This window comes from Dromaius novaehollandiae, chromosome 11 (assembly GCF_036370855.1).
Source record: "Dromaius novaehollandiae isolate bDroNov1 chromosome 11, bDroNov1.hap1, whole genome shotgun sequence".
Taxonomy (NCBI): domain Eukaryota; kingdom Metazoa; phylum Chordata; class Aves; order Casuariiformes; family Dromaiidae; genus Dromaius; species Dromaius novaehollandiae.
Window position 1 is genome coordinate 11210509 of NC_088108.1, and position 21107 is coordinate 11231615.

Sequence of the window (21107 nt, forward strand, 5' to 3'; positions counted from 1 at the left end):
AACAAACAAAAAACCTACAAACACATATCACATATCTTACACAACAGTGTAACCTGGTCTACTTGAAAACACTTATTTCTACTTTTCCTTGCTCAAGAAGCCTCCAGGTTTAATAAGTCACTTCAGCTGTAGAAAACAGAGGCCCTCTTCAGTGTGAGATGAAAGGACAAGAGCATGTTCATCACTTTCAACTTTCAAACATCTGACTTTTGTGCTGTAGCAAGCCCTTGACAGGACTGTAACAGGCAGGAAGACATACCATCTGTGCTGCCAGAATATTCCAATGAACACCACTTTTTAAAAACTTCAGAAAGGAAGCTAAACCCCAGAACAGTCACTACTAAGAATACTCTGGAGAAGGAAACAAACAGTAATAACTCTGCTTATGTTTTATCTTGTACCAGCAGGTATTGCATCAAGTAGCTGAAGGTAAGAAGTGAGTTGAAGAACTTTCTCCCATGAAACTTTAAGATACACAGTTTTTAATTTTTTTCTAACATGCAAATTCTATATAGACTCCTAATCATACATACACTCACCACACATATTTGAACTTCTTACTGTGCACTGTTAATCATTTATTCTCTCATACATTCCCAAATATTAGCATTTACTATTTGCTTTTCCAAAATATATTCAGTTCTGAATTTAATATGAAAGGTAATGTGTAATCAGGGGAAGTCAGCAAGAACTGAGCATGAAGAGAAACTTACTTTTTACACAGTTCAAGTTCTTACACAAATGGACGTGTTCTCCTTCAAAAACACACAGACAAAATTAAAGATTTACAGTTTGCTCTCATGATGCTAAACTTGCATTCTGAATTAACTATTATTAGTTAATACTGCAACAATACATACCAAGAATATATTAGCACTAGAGTTTGTTCAGCCTCAACAATGCTACCGCCTGTCTCTTCAGCAGGTGCTTCTTTTGGCCATTTCCTTCTGAGCAACCATAGGATGATAAACAGCGCAGAAAGAAAATTCTGTGTTTTATTGGAAACATCTCTTTATCTCAACTCTTGCGACTTTTGCCACATGATGAAACTATGTGCAACTAAAAAAGCCCCATGTACTAAAGTTTCCTATGCTTAACAGCTTTTTAAGTAACTGTAAAGCTTAACTTCTTTTTAACCACCTAAACCACAAATTAACATTAAAAAGAAACTCTAGCAGGAAAGAGGTTCTGGTTTTGCACAGCGATACCTCTTGATCATGAGATATCTGCCCTTCAAACCTGGTTAATGATAAACAAATAGGACTACTAGCAGGCAACAGGTGTAACACTGCTCATAAACAGGTATTACACACCAGGGCCAAGGTACTTTTTAAACATACACAGTTTCAATTAGTACCTATAGATCGACTTGTCAGGATAGGCCAAGTGCAAAGCATCCCTTAACGCCTATGCAATTTTAACTTTGTCTGCGCTGTGCTCTAGAGTCTCAGGGAAAGCGGGGCTTTCCGTGCAGAGGAGGAGGAAGGCGAGGAGCACCGGGAAGGTGTCGGTGACGGGAACACCGGCAAAAAAAAATATCCAGCTGGGGATCGGGCTGCTGCACCGCTACAACGCAAAGCCGGGCAGGCAAGACCCGCCTGCCGCCCCGGGAGCCACCGCCTGCTCCGGACCCACCGGCCGCGCTCGCTCCGAAATGGAAGGCTACGGATTTCCGCCGCGGAGCGCCGGGGCACCGCGCCGCGGCCGGGCAGCAACGGCCCTGCGCCGCCTCGGCGGCTTCCGAGGGGGGAGGCGGCCCCCGGCCGGGACGCCGCCAGCGCGGGGCAGCGGCAGCAAGCGGCGGGCAGGGCTCCCGCCGCGCCCAGGCGGGGCCGCGGGCGCCGAGCGGGGCCGCGGCGGGGAGCGGGGCGGGCCGGGAGGGAAGGCCCGGGCCGCCGGGGCGCACGAGGGAGAGCGCGGCGGGCGGGACCGAGGGGGCCCCGCCGCAGACTCACCGCGAGGCGGCCGCCTCCGCCGGCCCCAGAGCTCCGCGCCGCGCCACGGCCGACCTCGCCCGCCGACCACGTGACGCGCCGGCTCCCGCCCCCCGCGCCGCGCCCGCCCCGCCCCGCCCGCGGATGCTGTGCGCTGCCCGCCGGGACCGGCCCGCGCGGACTGCTGGGAGATTCCTCCTCTCTCCCGCGCCGCCCCGCGGTGCCTGCCGGGAAATGTAGTCCCTGGGGGGGGGGGGCCGCGGGGCCCGGCGGGAGTTGTAGTCGGCGAGGCGGGCGGTTGCGCGCGGGGCGCGGCAGGGCAGGGCGGCTCCTCGCGCGCCCTTTGCCGGCGGCCGCGGGGCCGAAAAGCCGTTTTAGTGACAGCCCTGTGTCGCCGAAGGGCCCCGATGTGCTTGCCCAGAAACACGCTGTGTCACAGAGCCCTTGGCACAGCCCGGCGCTGCCGCCCGGGTCGTCACTTGATTTTGTTCCTAAACAAAACCGTGAGGGGGGCGGGGGAAGCATAGCAGGCGCCTGTCCTACACAGCAGATCAAGGCGACCGATAAGTGTCCGTTAATACTCACAGAGGTCTCCAGCTGCCCCAGTCTCGAGACTAAAGCTCTATGGGAAGACAGGCTACATTTCCAGGCCTTCAGTGTGAGGGGAGGCGCGAAAACACACTGCAAGAAACCTAGGGACACATACCCAGCTCTTCTTTTAAAAATCCGCTCTTGATTGCGGCCCATGGTTTTTGAGCGCTGGCGGGTGGCCATGCTGCGATGTACCATGGCACGCTGCTGGGCCCGTCCGCACAGGCCAGCGCCGGCCTCGGCGGGGCCCCCGCATGGCGGGACCCCGCGTGCACTGGGCCTTCGCAGTACTTCCCAACCACAAATGAAAATTAATAATATGAATAATTAAAACTGTAATGCTAATATCGGCAGGATTATTCATGTGAGATCAAAAAAATAAAGAAAACGATTCTTAGCCTGCTGTATTGTATCACTAGAGGGCGAGGTGGCCACTTGGGGACCCTCTGCTGCCCCATGCCCTGTGCTCTATCGTCCTGACAGGAAAAGGACTTTTCCATGTAATGAGTTATAAAACAACAAAGTCCATCTTTTCTGGTTGAGTGGCTGGCTCTGTAACTTGTGCCCCTATTAGTGCAGGGCGGCATGCCAAGCTCTCCCCCTGCTCTCAGGAAAAGAAAAGCAGGTCAAAAACAAACAAAAAAAAACTGAAAAAGCACACTGGGCTCCTTCATGATCCCAAGTGATTACAATCTTGGTGTTCGGTTTAACCCAAATCCCATAGCTCCAGCAGTACGCACTTCACAATAGCACTGTGCCGAGATTAGCTTGGTCATCATTTGGAAGGAAAATCGTCACCTGCCAATTTGCAGGCATCATAGCTACAACCATAGTCTCTGTTTCTCCACATCTACCTTAAAATCTTTCTTCAGTATAATTTTGCCGGTCATTTGTTTTCAATGAACAATTAGTCACACCATCTGAAGATCTGACTCTCACTAACTACATTTTGAGGTGAACCATGCCTTTGTTCCAGACAAGATGTACTTTCAGAAGGAGTCACAAGACAATTGTTTTAAAATTAATTTTATTCATTATTTTTGGTGTCTCCTTTAGTGTCAACAATTTACATCTGGAATTCCAGAAACTTTAGAAAAACAAAAACAAAAGACCCACAAGGGAATTGGGCTGGTGCCTACTATGATGGAAAAATTGTTTCTGGAGTAAATAATATTTTTCTACAATAAACATGGAATTGTGTGCTTTACAGTAATAAATAACAGAAGCAAGCAGTAAGCGAAAGGAGATGACATACTAGTTCACTTCCCTCATGCAGATAATCTTGTCTGTTGTCTTCTCCATTGATGCTCCTCTTCTTCTGACATCATCCTTTCAGTAACGACTAGCTAGGAAATTCATTGGTACAGTTTTGAAGTACTGCTCTGACTGGCTGAATACGTGGTGATACAGCAGCCCAGGTACAGATATATACTGACTGGGTGGAAGGACTCCATTATGGTATTACCAACTGTACACTGTTAATCAGCATATTGGTTTATATATATATGCGAATATATATACATGTGTGTGAGTGTGCATACACACAGAGGATCCTTCTTATGTGATCATTCATTCAAGGATTCATTCAGATCACATTTTGAAGCTTTCTTGTGGCATGATGAAGACCAGAAACTTTTTTTCTGCCTTACTCATTTCTGACTCTTCATCTCTAAGATCACTGAAAGTACTCTCCACAGTTGCTCTCTGAAATTTCTTGCCATGAGTTTTGTCTTTCCAACCTGACTTATGTCCCTTGCATTTCTTTGAAAAGACAAAGTCTAAAACAATCTCTTGATCATATGACCTTTAATGATTGGGACTATTCTTCCACCTTAATCTGTCAACTGAAATACTCTCCTCACTTGGTTTCACGACTCTGTCCTCTCCCTTTTTTCCCTGCATTTTTAACCAATCTACCAGCGCATCTTTGAGGGGCTTCTTTTTTCATGTCTTCCAACTTCCAGTAGATATTAACCAGGCTTTTGTCCTTGGATCCCCTTCTCTGGTCCCTCTGTGTTTTACTCCCAGCTAATGTGACCCACAACTACAATTCAAACAACAAATTCTGTCAGAGACTTCACAGCTATGCCTCTTTACTCCAGATTGTTTTGCTTGCCAAACTAAACTCTTCACTTGTTTCTCTACTACTTTCTTACAAATGTTTAGTGGGATTTCACCTTCCGCTGAACGCAGTCACAAATGCCCCGTGAGTCCCATGCCTGCATGGTCAGAAACCTGAAGATGTGAACTGTAAGAAATATGTGCTTTGAGTCACCTGACTGATGAGTCACATGATGACTATTTGGATCTGTGAGAACATACATTATTTAAGTGTTGTGTATGGGTGGGGATCTGGAATATTCAGGCTACCTCTATATTTCTGAGCCTGTTCCTCATTCTTTTGTATTGTGGCATATGGTGCCCGGGTCATAATCAGCCCAGACAGCACACTAATAGTCCAACCTCCAATCCCTGGACCATCTGGATAAAAACTGGCTAATTGGCAACCCTAATGTCATTTTAAGTTCAGCGTAGTTAAAATAGAGTTGAGTCTTCTCCCACAAGTACCCCCTACTTTATCTATTACACTATTATCTGCCTGCGTGTAATCATCTTTGACTCAGACCTTTCCCTAGTCCTTTATGTTTAGACTATGTCTAAATCTTTCCATACAGATAAAACTCCCATCTTCTCAAATCTCAGTTACTGCGATAATTGTCTTCTTTAGCCTTGGAAAATATAACCTTGTCTTGCTCATACCCATTGAGAATGCTGCTATAAACATTTTTCTTAGTCTGTCATTTTCACCATGTTATTGACCTCTTTTCATCTCTCTACTAGTTCAGCCTTCTCTATCATGTCAGTCCTTACCTACATGTCTTTACTTTGAAAGGCCTCAATAGCTGTTCCTCACCTTACCTACCATTTCTATTCACTGCTGAGGTCTAACCACAGCTTCGATCAGCTTATAGCGCCAGCTTTCACAACCCAGTTGTAACATTTTTGAACAACTTCTTTTGTGCATTCTCTTAGGCTGCCTTTTATTTCTAGGGCCATATAAATGGCCACAAAGTTATCTGAGTATTTGTCTTCAAAACCCTTCTTAAAACTTTCTTTTCATGTAATGGCAACAATATAGTGTCGTATTTTCTTATGCCACCTCTTCTATCTGTACTCATCAGTTCTCCCATTTCATGCTATGACTGCAAGTTCTTTAGGACAGGGGCCATCCTTTGTGTTGGATTCTGATCCGTAACAGGATCTTGTAGCGCTAAGGCGATGCAGATAGTAAATATGGGTATGGGACTGAGATGCCAAGAAAAATCTAGGTATTATGAGATCGATGATAACTATGTGCAGTTTGGGAGCATAACCATATGTGATCATAATATTAACTTGTTTTTCCACTATCCTAGAAAGCAGAGGGGCAGTGGAGATGGGGAGTTTGCATGTTTAAATCAAGCCCATAGGTCAAGTTAAAGGTGATTTATATCCATCTACCTAGCAAAATTTTTCACTCAGTTATAGTTGCTGATGTGACAGATAGAAAAGACAATGACGTGTTAAATGTATCATATATGTTTGTAAGTATGTCTGTATGTATCTGTTTGTGTGTGCATTTTGTTTTCCTTTTACTAGCTAGATATTCAAAAAGATATGGTACATCAGTGATTCTTTTGCTTTTGTCACACTGTGCCACTTGCTTACACACTTTGTTTCCTGTTATTGTCCTTTCTGTTTGCTGACTTGGTATATATTTTTGTCTCTGCTAAATAAAGACTGCCAGATTTAATTAAGCTGTACTTTAAGTCCTCTTTAACCTATTTCTATCTAGCTTTTCCCTTGATTAGCCTAATCATTTCTTTATGAAGTAGATTGTTACCAAATAAAAAACACCTATAGCACCCTAAAAAACACCTTCCCCCTGCTACTTGATTCACAATATAGCAATAAGGTGAGTTATATAAGAGGCTTGTTGTATTTCTGGATCCTGTGAATCCCAAGGGCTGGAAATAGCAATTGTATTTTGGGAACCATTTTCAGAAACGCTGGCTGAATGTACATACTTGTTATTGTGAAACCAGGCGGAAGCTAGCTTTCAGAAACCAATGTTTTGCATGCACAGTAATGTTGTCACCAAAAGCTGGCACATGACAACTGAAGCATATATATATGTATACACATACATGCGTGCGCACACACATTCTTATACATATATATATGTATATATCAGTGGCTAGTAGACAGATTTCGAAAATATCTCCTGTTAGATGCTGATTTTTTGTCTTCAAAGAGAGAGAAAATTAATATCAGGTACTTGCTGATTTCATATTCAGGTTAAAAAAAAACCCACCATTATTTCTTCCATGAAAATATTAGAAGCAGTTAGTATGTTTTATCTGAGAAGTAGCTGCATTTCAGAGGAAGGCAAACTCATTCTTATATATATCACATCTAATTTGCATAGTAAGTGAAAGCTTTTAAGAGCACTGGAATGAATTTGGATGAAAGGAACAAACAAATGGAAGTTAGTAATATCCACAGAATTACCAGAACTATTAGTGGAATTAATTTTAGCGCCATCAGAACAATGCCCTAAATTAAGAGAAATAGAAGGAAATCCTCTTAAATTAAATGGCACACAAAGGAATAAGCTTCTAGTGCACTGAAATGCAAAGTGACCTGTTCAATGTGTAAATATAGCTGATAAAACAGAAAACCTTTTAGACTAATACCTGTTAAGTGCTTTGCTTTTGGTCTGTGCCACAGTGAAGTTCTTTAAAAGGTTGATGCTTCATTTAAATCACAATAGGCTTCCAGTGACACAGGGCAGCTGAAACTGCAGCAGTGAAATGGTTAAAGTTAAATTACTGGTTAAAGTTAATAGTCAAAGTTAAAATAAAGTTAAAAAAAACAGATAACATTTTGGTTTCAAACAGTGTAGAAGACTTCTGTTAGATGGGAACTTCCCCCCCCCCCCCCTTTTCTATTCCTGGCAATCTCCACCCATGTACAACTTAAAGCACAGTAGCATCTAAATCACGTATAAAATTCAGCACATAAGAGATATTTTAAGCAAGGTGCTCAGACACTATGCCAGCGAGCACAGCAGAGACTGGCTGACAGAACAAAGTTAATGCATGCTCTATTCAGAATTACTCTTTGTTTCATAGCACAGAGTGTGGGCCATGGCAGGAAGGGCAGTGTTTCCACCAGCACTCACTGCTCACAGTGGGATCTTTGTGCACTTCGAGAGCACAGCACAGCCCACCTCAGCTGACGTCCACCAAAGAAGAGGAGTTAGCTTTAAAATTTGGTCAGGCTCCAGGCAGCAGACCGTCGTAGCTGAATGGCCAAGAGTCTTGAGGTCACAGGACTCAACCAAGCAGCTTACAGCAAGATTACCATTGGGAAAGACTTTCCTCTTTCCTCTTTAAAAACATGCTTCTCTTTATATCAGAATAAAATTTTGCTTGATTTCCATGATAGCATTTGGTGTCACATCATCAACAGAGGTGGCTTCTTATGCAGGACAGGAAATCAATGAGTTGGCAAGCTGTTCTGGGCACCCCTACCGACAGGAGCATTACTGATTTCTCTCCCTATGGCCCAGCTGGTCCGTTAATTCTGCTAAAATTCTCTGCACTCTCAGGTGCCATTGATGAACTTAAGGTTGGACTCAAGCCTATGTGAGCATAGGCTCCCAACGCATAGCTCTGGGAACTGCAAAGACAGTTATTGTTGGCTTCTCCAAAGCTCATGCTGGGTTGATTTTGGTTTAATTTACATTTCCCTTGACTATGTTTCCCTGTGTAGGGAAAATGGATTTAATTTTGCTGTGCTAATACATTATTCTTTATAATGAAAAAAAAAGGGAAAAAAAAGTCAACCATATTCAGTTTCTCTAAATATGTCATAGTGGGGAGAAAGGAGAAACTGGGTTTCATAAGTACACTTTCCTTTCCCATTGTTACAGAAAATTACTTTTTATTCGCAGGGTTAAAAACAATCTGGCATTCATTATGTTAGCAGGACTCTTCATGTGAGGGGTGGTTGTAGCCCACCAGCCTAAGCAATTCCATTTACATGTGTTCATTCATTACTATATGAGAGAGAGGTGAGAGTAGCATGAAACATTAAGAAATTGATGTATTTTTCCTAACCTCAAACACAGAAATGACTGAAATCTTCAAAACTTTCAGCCTGGACAAATGTCACCATCACTTTGCAGGAATATTCAGTGTATCCCACTCTAGCTGGAGCACTAAACAGCAAAAAAGAAGGCCATATAATGGGCAGTGTCAGGGAACTTGATACTGTGAGTGACATGGTGGGCCCCAAGTACGATGCTTACCCTTTTAGATGGTGCTTTAAGGCCTTAGATAATCTGTTCTGACTGCTGCAGAGGACAATGAGGCCTTTTTTGTCAACTCCTATGGGACCAAGAAGTGTTCCCATGGTACCGAAAGAGCCATGCTGCTGTCGGTCAGTTAGGCTGGTTCATCGTGTTACTCTGGTGAGTTGGAGAAAATCATTTTATTATGAAGGAGAATTTCTTCAGTTTATCTAATGAGTGAAACAAAACCCCTCTCGGCTCTGCAAAATCACTGAGCCAAGTGGGTCTTCAGAAGCCCTGAATATCGCCTCAGATGCTGATATAGGTTTCTTCAGGCAATTAGCAAAGCTTCAAGCAGCCACCTAAAAGAAATAATGTCTTTTATTGGAGTTAACACAGCCATTTCTTCCATGAAACTTCTTGTGAATAATTCTTGCTGGAAAAATTGTACATGATTTCTTTTCATTTATATTTTAATGCAATTTATTATACAACAGCGACCTCCATTCAGAGTTCAGAAGATCAGAGTACTTACAGTAATCTTCCCAGCACTTTGTATCTCTAGCTACAGCTTACCTTCACAGCATGAAAAGAATAAGAAGTTAATGTACCAAATCAGAAAGTCTCTATGTGGTGGTGTTAATCTCAGTGCTGAGTTATTATTTATTAGTATTATGGTACTGTCTAGAGACCAGGGCCTCATTGTGTTGGGCACTGCGTAAAATACACAAAGAAGATGCTTGCTCTCTAGAATAGCTTACAGTTTAAGTTTGAGGATACGGACAAGAGATACTACAGCTATCATTACTGCCACAGCCAGAAGCAAAACTCCCGTCACGCTTATTGTGGTTGCTGACACCAGGAATAAAATTACCTACTAACAGAGAATTAAAATGAAAACATTATTCTGGGATCAGAGCTCAAGGTGCAAGAAGATGAAAAGAGCTTCCTTGTCTGATTTCATGCAAGGCCAAGCACGATTGCAGATGGTGTCTTGCTACACTCTTGGGTACATTAGCCATCCATAAGAAGCTCAAAAGGTGTCAGGCGCCTGAGCTTCTAAAGCAGCTGATCATGGAGATGTCTGCATGCTGCAACTGTGGGTAAAATGATGAAGCAGTCACAAATCCCCATGAGTTAGAGAGTGCCTGAAAAGAGTGCACCAGGAATAGCAGCTCTACACATGGCTTAGCATGCTAGCTTTTGGTGTCACAGCTGGAAATGTAGACATGTGTCCTGGTTTACACACTGCTAACCATTCCAGGATGCAATGACCTTTTTCGATACATCTAGTAAATAATGTGTGGTGCCTTTCTGTTGAATGCTGTATTTGTTTCACAACTCACTTTTACCCAGTTACATCTGAAAATGAGTCTGATGCAATCACTTTGTGATTGCATTGGTGTGCCCTCTGAACCATTTTGAACTGTTGGTTAATTGCACCAAATTCAAGAGACAGTAGGGGTCTCAAGCTAATTAAGTTTCATAGAGTAGACAGCCATGGAGAGGGAGGAGCACTTTCCAAATACAAGTTTGTGTCTTGCAGCCTGGGATTCCCATCAGCCCGGCTTTGCTGGCGTGGCAGTCCACAGGTTACGATCATGTCGTGTGTGAAGGACTATGTGAAGAAAATAAAGGAAATGTATAGGTATGTGAGGAGGTAACAGAAAACTAAGCATACTTCAGTTAAAAACAGACAGCTACAAAGTACAAATCTGTAAGTTAAAGTCAATTCCACTGTTCAGGGAACAACTAGTCAAGTAACACATTAAGGCAGAACTGAGAACAGGGGAGGCAGATACCCTCTCAGAGCCTCGCGTAGCTGAACAAGATAAACACAATCTCTGAGTGAATGTACATAATTACAAATGCACACTTGCCCACATAAAGTGTGAGACACCAACAAAAACCAGTTTTCCAGGTAGGTTCAGAGTCTGCCCAGAAATGCATTGGTGTAAAAACGAATTTCCCTTTTCAGTAAGGGATTGGGCTCTCAGTCACTCAAGCAGCAAAACTCAGCCTGTTGTAGTCAAGCATTTACAAGTATTTAGTTTAAATTTTTCTTTAGATACTCAGTCACCCACTACAGACCACAGGAACTGCTGCTTTTGGTCTGAAAAGGCCAGCTGTAGGCTAATCTGCTTTGCATGGCCTGTGCTGCGTGTGGAGTGAGTGCTGCAGGAGTGTGCTACGGTACCAGGATGTTCTTTGATCTGTCTGACACAGTAAAGCAAAGACATGGGACTAATAATAATACTTGGCACTTTTACAATCCTAGCTGCTCAAAGCACTTTATCAGTGTGGGTTACCCCTCAGACTATCTTTGTGGAAGAGGGACTATCCCAGTTTTATGGGTAGGTATACTGAGGCACAGAACTTGGCTTAGAACCTGGTAGCCTCTGGTTTACAGTGAAGAACAGATCACCAGGCTATAAAACCTTCCTGACAAAGCAAAGGGCTCGGCAGAGTAGCAAAGGAATATTTTATGGCAAATCGGTTGTGCAGGCCCACACAGCATAATTCACTTCTCCCCACTAACAAATGGACACCGTTAGCATTTCTGTCCAGTCTTGTCTGAGCACTGGCCCTGGGAGCGCAGCCTCCTAGGGAGATGGCCATGCCATAGGATTTGCAGAAAGGTCATCCCTATGCAGCAGGGTCACACAGGCTGTAAATGAAGTCCTAGCCATGAAATCTGTCTCAAGTGCATTTGTGCTCTCTCTCTCCCTCTTTTCAGAGTCGGCCTCAGGCAATGTCATATTCACAGCATTCCTGCTCCGACAGCATGACTGAAGCGAGCCTGGTGTTAGTGTGGTAAAACTGCACCCTGCTACCCTAAGCAGCAACCAAGTCCAGAGACCACAGTGAAGGGACCATGCTGAACTGAGCCTATATCCAGGCTGTTCCCTACTACACAGGTATATATCTTCCCTGCTGTAAAGGGGCACTTCCTGCTTCCTCTAGAGATGGATCAAAACACCGATCTTTCCCCTTTCTCCTGCTCTGTCCCAACCAGGTCCTCTTTACCCTGATAGCAGGCTAGATACTTGCATTAGTGTGTTGTACCATGGAATACTACTATGTTATTCCAACTACAGATCATCAGCCAAAAACCTTAGCAGAGTAAAGATCTGGAGGTGCAGAGCAAAAGAAGTAAGACTCCACCTGCTTTGCAGGACAACACAGGTGACACTTTCATAGAGTTTGTTGACAGGAATATTGGCCAAGCAGAATGAAACTTCACATTTTCGTTTTGAGCTCACACCCTTCCGGAGGGGTGAGGTGTGATGCGTCTCAGGAAGCTGGAAATAAGGCGCTGAATAAAGAGAAATGCTTGTGCAGAAGATAGGTGAGATGGATGGCTCATCCTCCTCTCTGCCTACCTGTCAGGCTGCATGCTCTCCCCAGGCCAGAGTGAGCCAACCGGCTCTTGAGGTTGGAAAATTAAGACACGGAGGGGACTGACTCATATTCACATTTTGTCCACACTAATCCATACAGAAACAACCAGTTTATCCTCCTGAATCTGTAAAACAGAGTCCAAACTTGTGTAGAGCTACCAAAGGAAATACAAACCACCGGCTGCAGGATGTGGCTACCCGCTCTGCTTAACTACACTTGAAAAAAATCCTACTGGTGTCTGCCTGCCCCATTAGGTACTTAAATATCTTTGGGATTCTAGTCTTTAGTCTTTTGTGCCTCACAGTCCCCCACTGTTAAGCAGACTTCATAATCTTCCTGAGGGCACAAGAGAATAAATATATTTATTAAAGAATGTGAGGCTTAAACAGTGGGTTAGTGGGAGCCACTCAGATAAATAATGCAGTCAGCTAATAGGTGAAAGAGAATAATAATTTATGGGCTGAGAAGAGAAAAGGAACACGGGTCCTGATCTCTGAGTTAATTCTGTTTCCCCACTGCCATACAAAGCAGGGAGAGCTGATGAGGAGCAGTGTGTAAACTTGAAACAAAGCATGTTTCTGCAGCTGGATGGAGTCAAGCACAGCACTGCATTAGCACAGAGAAAAAAAAGATTTCACAACTTCATAGCTTGGGGCTGATTTCCCCTCAGGGAGTGAAAATAGACCATCTCACCACCTCCTGCCACTGCTCCGGTCCCATCTGTCCCAGCCATACATCAAACACAGTGAAACTCCACAGCACGTAACCAAGTGGGGTCAGAACTCAGATCCCATCGAGCATTGGAAAAGGATTAAGACAACATCAGAACAATTAAAATGTAACATCCTTTTTGATACAAAACCAACTTTGAGCTTAAAATGGTTTGGTTTTTTTTCTCCTACCAATTGTTTAAATCTTAGTCATTAAGTTGCAGCATCACAAAGTTCGAAAAGGACAGAAGATAGGGGCTGCACAAACCCCAGGTGCTTCTGGCTCGTTTCTGGCTCCAACAAGTGAAACCGGCAGCCGAGAGTTCAGCTGCACAGCAAAGGGCCCTTCGGGTTGGGGGGACAAATTGTTGCTGTAGCTGTGGGTTATTTTAATTGACACACAGCTGTGATGCAATACACACCACTGGCATGCCAACCTCAAGTAAAAGAAAAAAGACAAGTCCAACTGTCTCTGCTTCCTGAGCACAGGAAAGCCAAGAAGCAGGGCTCCATGTCCCCACCATGCACGTGGTCATGGGCTCTTGGCTACGCAGAGCACACAGCACAGCAACGCACAGGGCCAGCCCTTGTCAGGCAAATGGCTGCCTCAGGCAGCACAGGGATGAAAGCCAAGTCCCAGACCTGCCACGTAATGGGAAAGGGATTAAGACATGTATAAAACAGTGTCTTTGTTCCTAGCAGTGCTACAAAAACCATCGAGTGAGCAGGAAGGGAGCAGAGAAAATGGCTTTGATTAAATGGAGCTCTATTGGTTCAAGCCGGGCGTCTTTAATAAGGAGCCTTTCCCCAGTTTTATTCAGGATCATACACATGAGGCCTCTTGACCAGAAGGAGCCTTAAGTTCTCAGTACCTCCTGCAGCTGCCAATGAGTACTTGTGTTTTAGCTTGCCCAGGAGAGACCCTTATTGGTATTTAAAACATACCGCTCTCCTCCAGATGCCTCTTTTCAAAATTTATTATCTATATAGCAGGGAACAGAAGTTGAAACAGGCATTAAATTGATATTAAGCACCAAAACCTGAGCATGGCCTGCATAGCTGGCCTGGGCATATGTGCCAGGGCCAAGCATCTGCTGGGAGAGCAAACCATCTGCCCCAGCGCCGCGCACTGCAGGAGGGGCGATGGGGCCGGCAGAGCGGCTGGCCCGTCGGCCCCAGGCCTTCCCTTGTCCTCATCTGGCGCTGGCTCTGAGTGGGTCTTCCTCGGCCGCAGTGCACATTTCAGCACCTCGGTGCTCACACGGAGCCATCCATGCCAGAGTTGCAGGGGCAGGTGCCAGCTCTGCCGCCGGGCACTCGCTCCAGCTCTCCGGCAGGTGTGAATCAGGGGTTATTCTGCCACAGCCAGTGGAATAGCACCTGATTTACAACATCCTACATAAGAGGAGAACTTGACCTTACACTTCAACATTGGTGCAGCTTCCTTTGTTGAAAGCTTCTTAAGCAAGACATGTAATCAATCCCGGAGAGCCGCAGAGCGGTAGCACTCGGGCTGCAGCCAAGCACTGGGGCTGCATAAGTCAAGGCTAGGCTTCCCGGGAAATTGTCTGACGCAGGCTCCCATGACATCTGTTCCTAGGAGCTCGCTGGATTTTCCTTCTTCTTACAGGAATGGGCGTTTTTCTGTTTTGGTTTCACCCAGAATGGACTGTTTTAGATTAATAGCATCCACAAAAAGAATTTTTCTGTAGTAGCTGCAGAGTTTTGAAGTCCTACTTACCTATGGCACTAACCTTTCAGACAGACAAGCTCTTAGTGAGCTCAGGGCTTTGGAAAGTCTGGCCTTTATAGGCATTTGGTGTTATTTTAGAACCTGAGAGGAAAAAGCTTACTGGCTTGCCTCTGTTTTCATGGCCATAATTATGAGGGCAGTCTGGTGACGTAACTTGTTTGGGAAATAAATGATAGCTTTCAACAGCAAGTGCTGTCAGCCACTTCATTCCTTGTAGCTATTTTAGAAATCTTAATACACTTTGCACTTCCACAGCACCAACTGCTGCTCTTATTTATGCTTGTGTAAATCCCGTGCTGCACCACTGGCTTCAGGAGAGCTAGTCCGTGTTTGCGCTGGCCTGCGAGGCAGCCGAATTTGGTTTGTGGCATAGGTCTACGTATGCGTTGTGGTGTGATCTGTTAGGCCAGTAAACACAGTGGGTGAACTGTGCAGACATATTTAGCCTTAATTCTGTCACTAGTTGGAACTATTTACCTTAGTGATGTGGACCACAAAAGCATAGGCAGGATCAGCCTTCTGGCATTTTCACACTTTAAATAGAACAAAATGGGAAGACAAAGTATAGAACAAGGTATTTTTTGCAGAATAAAGCAAACAATTCATTGTGGTAGATGTATTGAGCTGTTACAGTCTCATACCAGTCCGAACGCAGTGCTAATGCTGCAGTTGCTGCAATGTTACACAGCGTCACCATGCTTTCATCCCTGCACGCCTCTGCACGCCGTTCATGAGTGCAAGCCTGCCTGCGTGTTGACGCGAGGGGGAAAGGAGCCTGGCTACGGGGCTGAAACCCAAGCAGGGCAATTGCCATTGGCATTATGTGGAAACCCCCAAAGGGATATGTTTAAGAGTCAGCAGTTACAAGTACAACCAGAGATGCCGAGATAGTAATAATCCTTAGCCCTTTTCCCCTTCAAGGCGCTCCACAGTCTCAGCTCCTCACATTACCCCTGTGAGTTGAGGACATATTAGTGTTCCCACTTAAGACACAGGAAACTGAGGTATGGAGAGGTGAAAAGCTCTACCAGCTCAAAAGCTATACAAAAAGAGCAAAAACAAGTGTCTACACAGCCTGTGTACAAGACAAACCCTTTTTCATAAGTTCTGTGGGAAACAGCTGCCTTTTGAAGCCATTCCCCGACAGTGTTTGGAGCCGAAATCCTGCAGAACTGAAAAGCTGAGAGATTCATTGATAAAAACAAAACGAAGAATGAAAACAGAGCATTTGTATTATATTTATAACTGGAAGAAATGCATGTGTGCTGCAGTCTTTGCCATCCCGGCCTGCCGTGCAGCTCACCTGGAGGGAGCGAGGCGCTGCCCGCTCGGCAGCGCGGGGGCAGCCCGTACCGGGGCAGCGGGCACCGACAGCGGCCGGCACTGCTCACCGCCAGCACGCCGCGTAGCGGAGGTGCTGCTGACGAGCTGCCAGCTTTCATAGCCAAACAAACTCACCTTTGTCCTCATCACAGATGCCCTGGGAGGCTTTTATACCCCCCGGCTGTCCCGAGGCGAGCAGGCAAAGTCTGATTCAGAGACTCGCCTGTTTCAGGCAACTGCTTGGTGGGGCTGATTCCCTTTGCTTGAGAAACTGGCTTCTGTCCTTCTCCACCTGCTTTCAGGTGACTGCGTGCCCTTCTCCAGACCAAGCCCATTGGGATCATTGCCCTCGGAGCGCCTTTGCCACCAGCAAGCCCCACAGCCCCTCCGGGGCACTTTGGCAGGCCCAGTATGGTTGTGGCTGGGGCAACGTCTCCTGCCCACCTGGGCACCCACAGCATAGCTTGCACCTGGCTGCTTTAAATCCTGACTACCCCTCTCACTTTTGACTTCAAGAGCTGTTTTCTGCTGCCTAGCTCTGGAGAAAAAGGCTCTAGGGAAGAAGAACTCGCTCCAGGGGGGACATGATCTCACCAAATCCCTCCCTCCCCAGGGGATTTCCTCCGGCTTGCCATGCCTGCGGTGTTCCTCACAATGCTGCCTGGGGTGAAGGGTAGCACCAGCCATACACTAGTCTCCTAGAAAGCTGTCATCATTTCTGGCTCTGCTTAAATGAGGCAGATTTAACTGTAGATGTTATTTGCATACATATTTCCTGTTTCTTCTTACCCCTCCATCCCACCTCCATGCTCTTGACTCTCCCCAGAGCAGGGTCAGCTCTCCCATCACACTATTTCTGCGTTAAATAAATTAAGTGCTCTGCCTTCCACAGTCCTCACGGAAGTCGCTAAATGAGTAGACGTGGCACCACAAAACAACCTGCACAACCCCTCTTCTCTTCCTCATGCTGGGCAAGGCTTTATTTTCTATCTAGGCCAGCAAATATTTACATTGGGAAATAAGGAGCTGTCAAAAAGTAGCTCCGAAATCTAGATTCAGTTATATTTCTGAATAATAAGTGTCACCGAAATAAACATGTGCTTCGTAAAAACAGAGATGAATATGTTTACATTCATCTATAATTACATTGGAAAAAGGACAGTGGGCCTAAGAAATCCCGTCCTAAATTCTTCCTCTAGCCCTTTTTTTCTAGTAATAGCACATATGCATTTGTACATGTTATTAGATTGACGCTGTAGCATCCTGGACAAATCAAATTAATTCAAGTATCTGCAGGTACAAAATGTTGTAGCTATGAAATGAACACATAAAATATATGCAATTTTCCCCTGGCAGTTTATTATGGTATGAAGAAAAAAACATTCTGTGCTTGAAGCCGACATTATATTACAAATGTATTGCGAAGTATGACGTGACTATTAAAATATGATTACACAAAGTATGAACATTTTAAGAAGTTTACAGTACAGTGAATCTTTTATAAACAGACTCTTAAATATACATAGGACAATAGTAGCTGACAGAAAAACATCAAAAAATTAACTATTAATGTTTATAGACTTTTCCCCTGAAAAAAGTCTCACATTAAAACAGAAATTATGAAAAGCCTTAAAACCAGGAACGAATCACCTGTACACTACAAATATACATGGCAGAGGTGTGCAGACCAGAACTACCTTTTCACTGAATGACACAGTCCCCAGGAAGCCTTCGCAATGTCCAGGCAGTATTTGCTCTTCGGTGTAACTCATGTCATGCAGTGCAGTTCCTCAGCTGGCTGCAACGTGCACACACACACACACACACACACGTGCACACCCACACACGTGCACACCCACACACGTCAACAGCTGTAGTATCACGAGCACATACCCACTGCAGGACGATGCACTGTGCACTGCCAGCGTCTAACCAATGCGTGGGAGTGTACCAAGCTGAGAACTTCCCTGTGATCTTGCAAATGGGTCTCTGCAGGCAGATCCCTGAATGCACTGACAGCCCTGATGGGACCTGCGTACCCGAAGCAGTTTGCAAGATTGAGGCTACGAGTGAATCGGCAGTTTCTTTTATATATATTTTTAATGCAACTCCTCAATCTTTTCTCTTGATATGGGAGCACAGATGCCACATTTGATTTCTGCATAGTCTGGTTGCAATGACACCCCTAGCTCATGTGTTAAGTTATGTCAAAAACATAAGTATTTTATGCTGTAATACACAGTATTACTGAAACTAACAATATTATTTGCATATTTATAACAAGGTATAATGAAATCCCTATAATAAAACCAAAAGTTATGCTATAGATTTATTTACAAACAGTCCAACAAAGAAGTATAAATACTTCTATATTTAAGTTTTAGGAAAACATAATTTACAAAATATTCAAATATATACAGTCATCTGAAAAACTGCCAATATTAAACTTTGATGCAGGCAAAGAATTGGCTGAGTCCATTCATTCTGTATTGAAAGAGGTGGCTGTTTTCATGGGTTGTCTCTGATTTCTAAAAGTCATACTTACGTTATGTACAACAAGACTGCTTCTCTCTGAGCTACACATGTCCGGAGCTTTGAGCATGCTGTCCCAAAATGTCGTCTATCATTGTCAAATTGTTCAACCACTCTTCGTCATTGCTGCTGCTGTTCTTCATGAGAGAGTCGAGGAAGTCAGTGTCACTGCAGTTGCCAGGCAGGATCGAGTTACTGTGCTGGGGCACAAAGTCATACTGGGGCAGCTCAGCGGCAGCGCTCATTCGGCTGAACGTATCGGATGGCTGGCCCGTGGAAGGGTAACTTGGCGGGCCAAGGCCTGAGGCAGGATTGAGCTGGTTAAAACTGGACACTCCCTGTGGCATGGATTTCATAACATTCATAGCTGGCAATGGTCCTCTGGTTAAATTGTGTCTCAAGTTCTGATTACTCATTGAGCTCAAGCCCTGGCCAGACTGCCCCATGCTTAGTTTTTGCATCTGTCTGACCTGGACGCCGGGAGCAATCTGATTAGGTGGCACTACGGCCTGTTGGGAAAACTGCTGACCTGATGTATTTGGTCTCATGTTCTGTTTAGAGAAAAGAGTGCTACTGGAGAACTGCTGCATGCTGGCATCCATTTGGCTTTGATTTGGCATCCTTGGCACAGCAGTTGGTGTCCACATCTGGGCAGATGAGTTGGGATAGACGTTAGGGATTCTTGGCATACTCGGCTGTCTCAAGTGTTGTTGAGTTGCAGAGTGATTTGCTAGGGAACCAGAACTAAAGCCTGCCATCGCCATTCCCGGCCGCACAGCAGAGTGGCTATGTACTGTTTGGCATCCCGAGTTCATGCCCAGCGAGTTCTGGCTTGGCCGCAGTGGGATGTTAAAGTCAGAGTTAGGCGGAAAAATCCCCTGCTGTTTACCAGGATTGTGTGGAATCATCACCATCGTCCCGCTGCTCTGGCTGGCCGTGGCGGGGGCAATGCCGGAGCCCAGGGTGCTCTGCAGGAGGGCTGGGTTAGACGGCAGCATGCGGTGGTTGGCTGGAGGAGCTGGCATCGGCTGGCTGCAGTCAGTAGGAATCGGCTGCTGCACAGCTGCATACAAAGAGATACGTTAGCCACCGAGCGTACATTCACCCTGGAAACATGGCAGCTCCTTAACAGGCTGCTTTTCCGTATTTATCTCTTTCATTACACGGGCCTCTCCTCTGTGTGCTTTGTAACACAGTTATTACTGGAACGATAAGGAAACGGGTGAATCTCGTGTTATATGATAAAATGTGGAATTCTTTTATTTCAGGGCAGAGAATCATTAAGAGCCCCGTGTTTAATCAGACCCTAGACCCTGGCTCCTCGAGGCTTTTAACAGCACGCCATTTCCCTTCTTACCTTGAAACTGATTCATCTGCTGAGCCGCAAACAAACTCCTCTGCTCAGATGTTACTCCCAGCATGTTTTGTCTCTGCTTTTCCTGGAAGACAAGAGGAATAACAGTCAAGTCGCAGTCTCTCGACAAACAAGAATAGCAGCAGACACTTGAAGTGTAGCCACTGTCAGCACTAACAGCCTCTCCAGCGCGCACACACAAACATACATGCACACACCTCTGCAGAGACTCAGCCCAGAGAGTTCCCTTCAGACTGGATCTAGCAAAGGTGGCCTTTAAAGAGCCCAGCGTTAGGAGCGCAGCCCTCAGCAGATGCTGCGCAGGCAGCCCGACGCCAGCGGGGAGCTAGACGAACGTGGAGACCCGCATGCTCACGGGGCTGCGAGAGCAGCGCAGCACACCCAGGGCTGCAGCAATCCTGGCGTCTCCCCAGCGCCTCTTGTGCTGACTATTTGGACACGTTCTCTGAAGTACTAGATCCAGGGGCAGAAGGTGCCCAAAGTCTATTAATGGACAGCATCTGTGCCAGCATTTCAGGGACCCACAGGGGACGAACAGGAGGCCGCTGGTGGCCATTGCCCTGCTTGGAGGATGGCTCTGCTCTTGTGGATCACCTTTTGTGCTAGGTGCCGCTTAAAATCAAAACAGAGCAATGAACCACAGGAAGCCAGGGATCCCTGGAAATGCCCTCTGAGCAAGGCATTGCAGGCTTCCTCCAAGTGACCTGATTTGTATTTCCCACCATTTAACCCCAGAACCTGCTCACTGCACTCACATCCCTGCTGTGGGCAGCAGCCTTGACTGGGGCAGCTCTCCGTGTACAGTGCAAGCTGAGGCCTGACCAAACTCCCACTGTGATAGAGCAGCCAGATACACTTGAAGTCAACTGGTGACAAAGAGGCAGAGTTGCTTTTGAAAGGGAATTTTATCAAAGAGCAGGACTATGCTTGGTGGGGAGGTTTACTGAGCTCCTGATCATCTCCTTCCCCAGTCAGGGAAAGGAGCCTGCTCACCCCAAATCGAGCAGCGTGCTTGGAAGTCGGGCAGGTGCTCGTCCTGTGCCGTGCACCCAGCTTGCCCGTGGGATCGCTCCCAATCCTGCTCCCTCACACATCACATGCCAGGCCTTGTACAGGGACGTCTCCTATCTCTATAGGGATCAGCCACATC

General features: G+C 45.5%; 2 protein-coding genes across 15 annotated transcripts in view; both read right to left on the reverse strand.

The window, feature by feature from the left end:
- The window catches only part of MTM1 (myotubularin 1), a 47717-nt gene extending 45592 nt beyond the window's left edge, over positions 1 to 2125 (reverse strand). For 3 of the 12 annotated variants that reach the window (XM_064518254.1, XM_064518243.1, XM_064518247.1), the window contains exons 1-2: positions 1956 to 2124; positions 861 to 947 (exon numbers count right to left, since the gene is read on the reverse strand). The gene's annotated coding sequence lies outside the window, so the exon portion shown is untranslated. Of the gene's footprint in view, positions 1 to 713; positions 756 to 860; positions 989 to 1955 lie in introns of all 12 variants that reach the window. The other 9 variants (XM_064518245.1, XM_064518244.1, XM_064518250.1 and 6 more) reach the window with 6 other exon arrangements.
- A 15262-nt stretch (positions 2126 to 17387) lies between these two features.
- MAMLD1 (mastermind like domain containing 1) overlaps positions 17388 to 21107 on the reverse strand; it is a 125862-nt gene continuing 122142 nt past the window's right edge. For all 3 annotated transcript variants that reach the window (XM_064518255.1, XM_026106346.2, XM_026106344.2), the window contains 2 exons: positions 19940 to 20021; positions 17388 to 19645 (listed from right to left, as the gene is read on the reverse strand). In XM_064518255.1, the coding sequence (XP_064374325.1) occupies positions 18627 to 19645; positions 19940 to 20021 (1101 nt within the window). In that variant the 3' untranslated portion in view covers positions 17388 to 18626. The remainder of the gene's footprint in view (positions 19646 to 19939; positions 20022 to 21107) is intronic.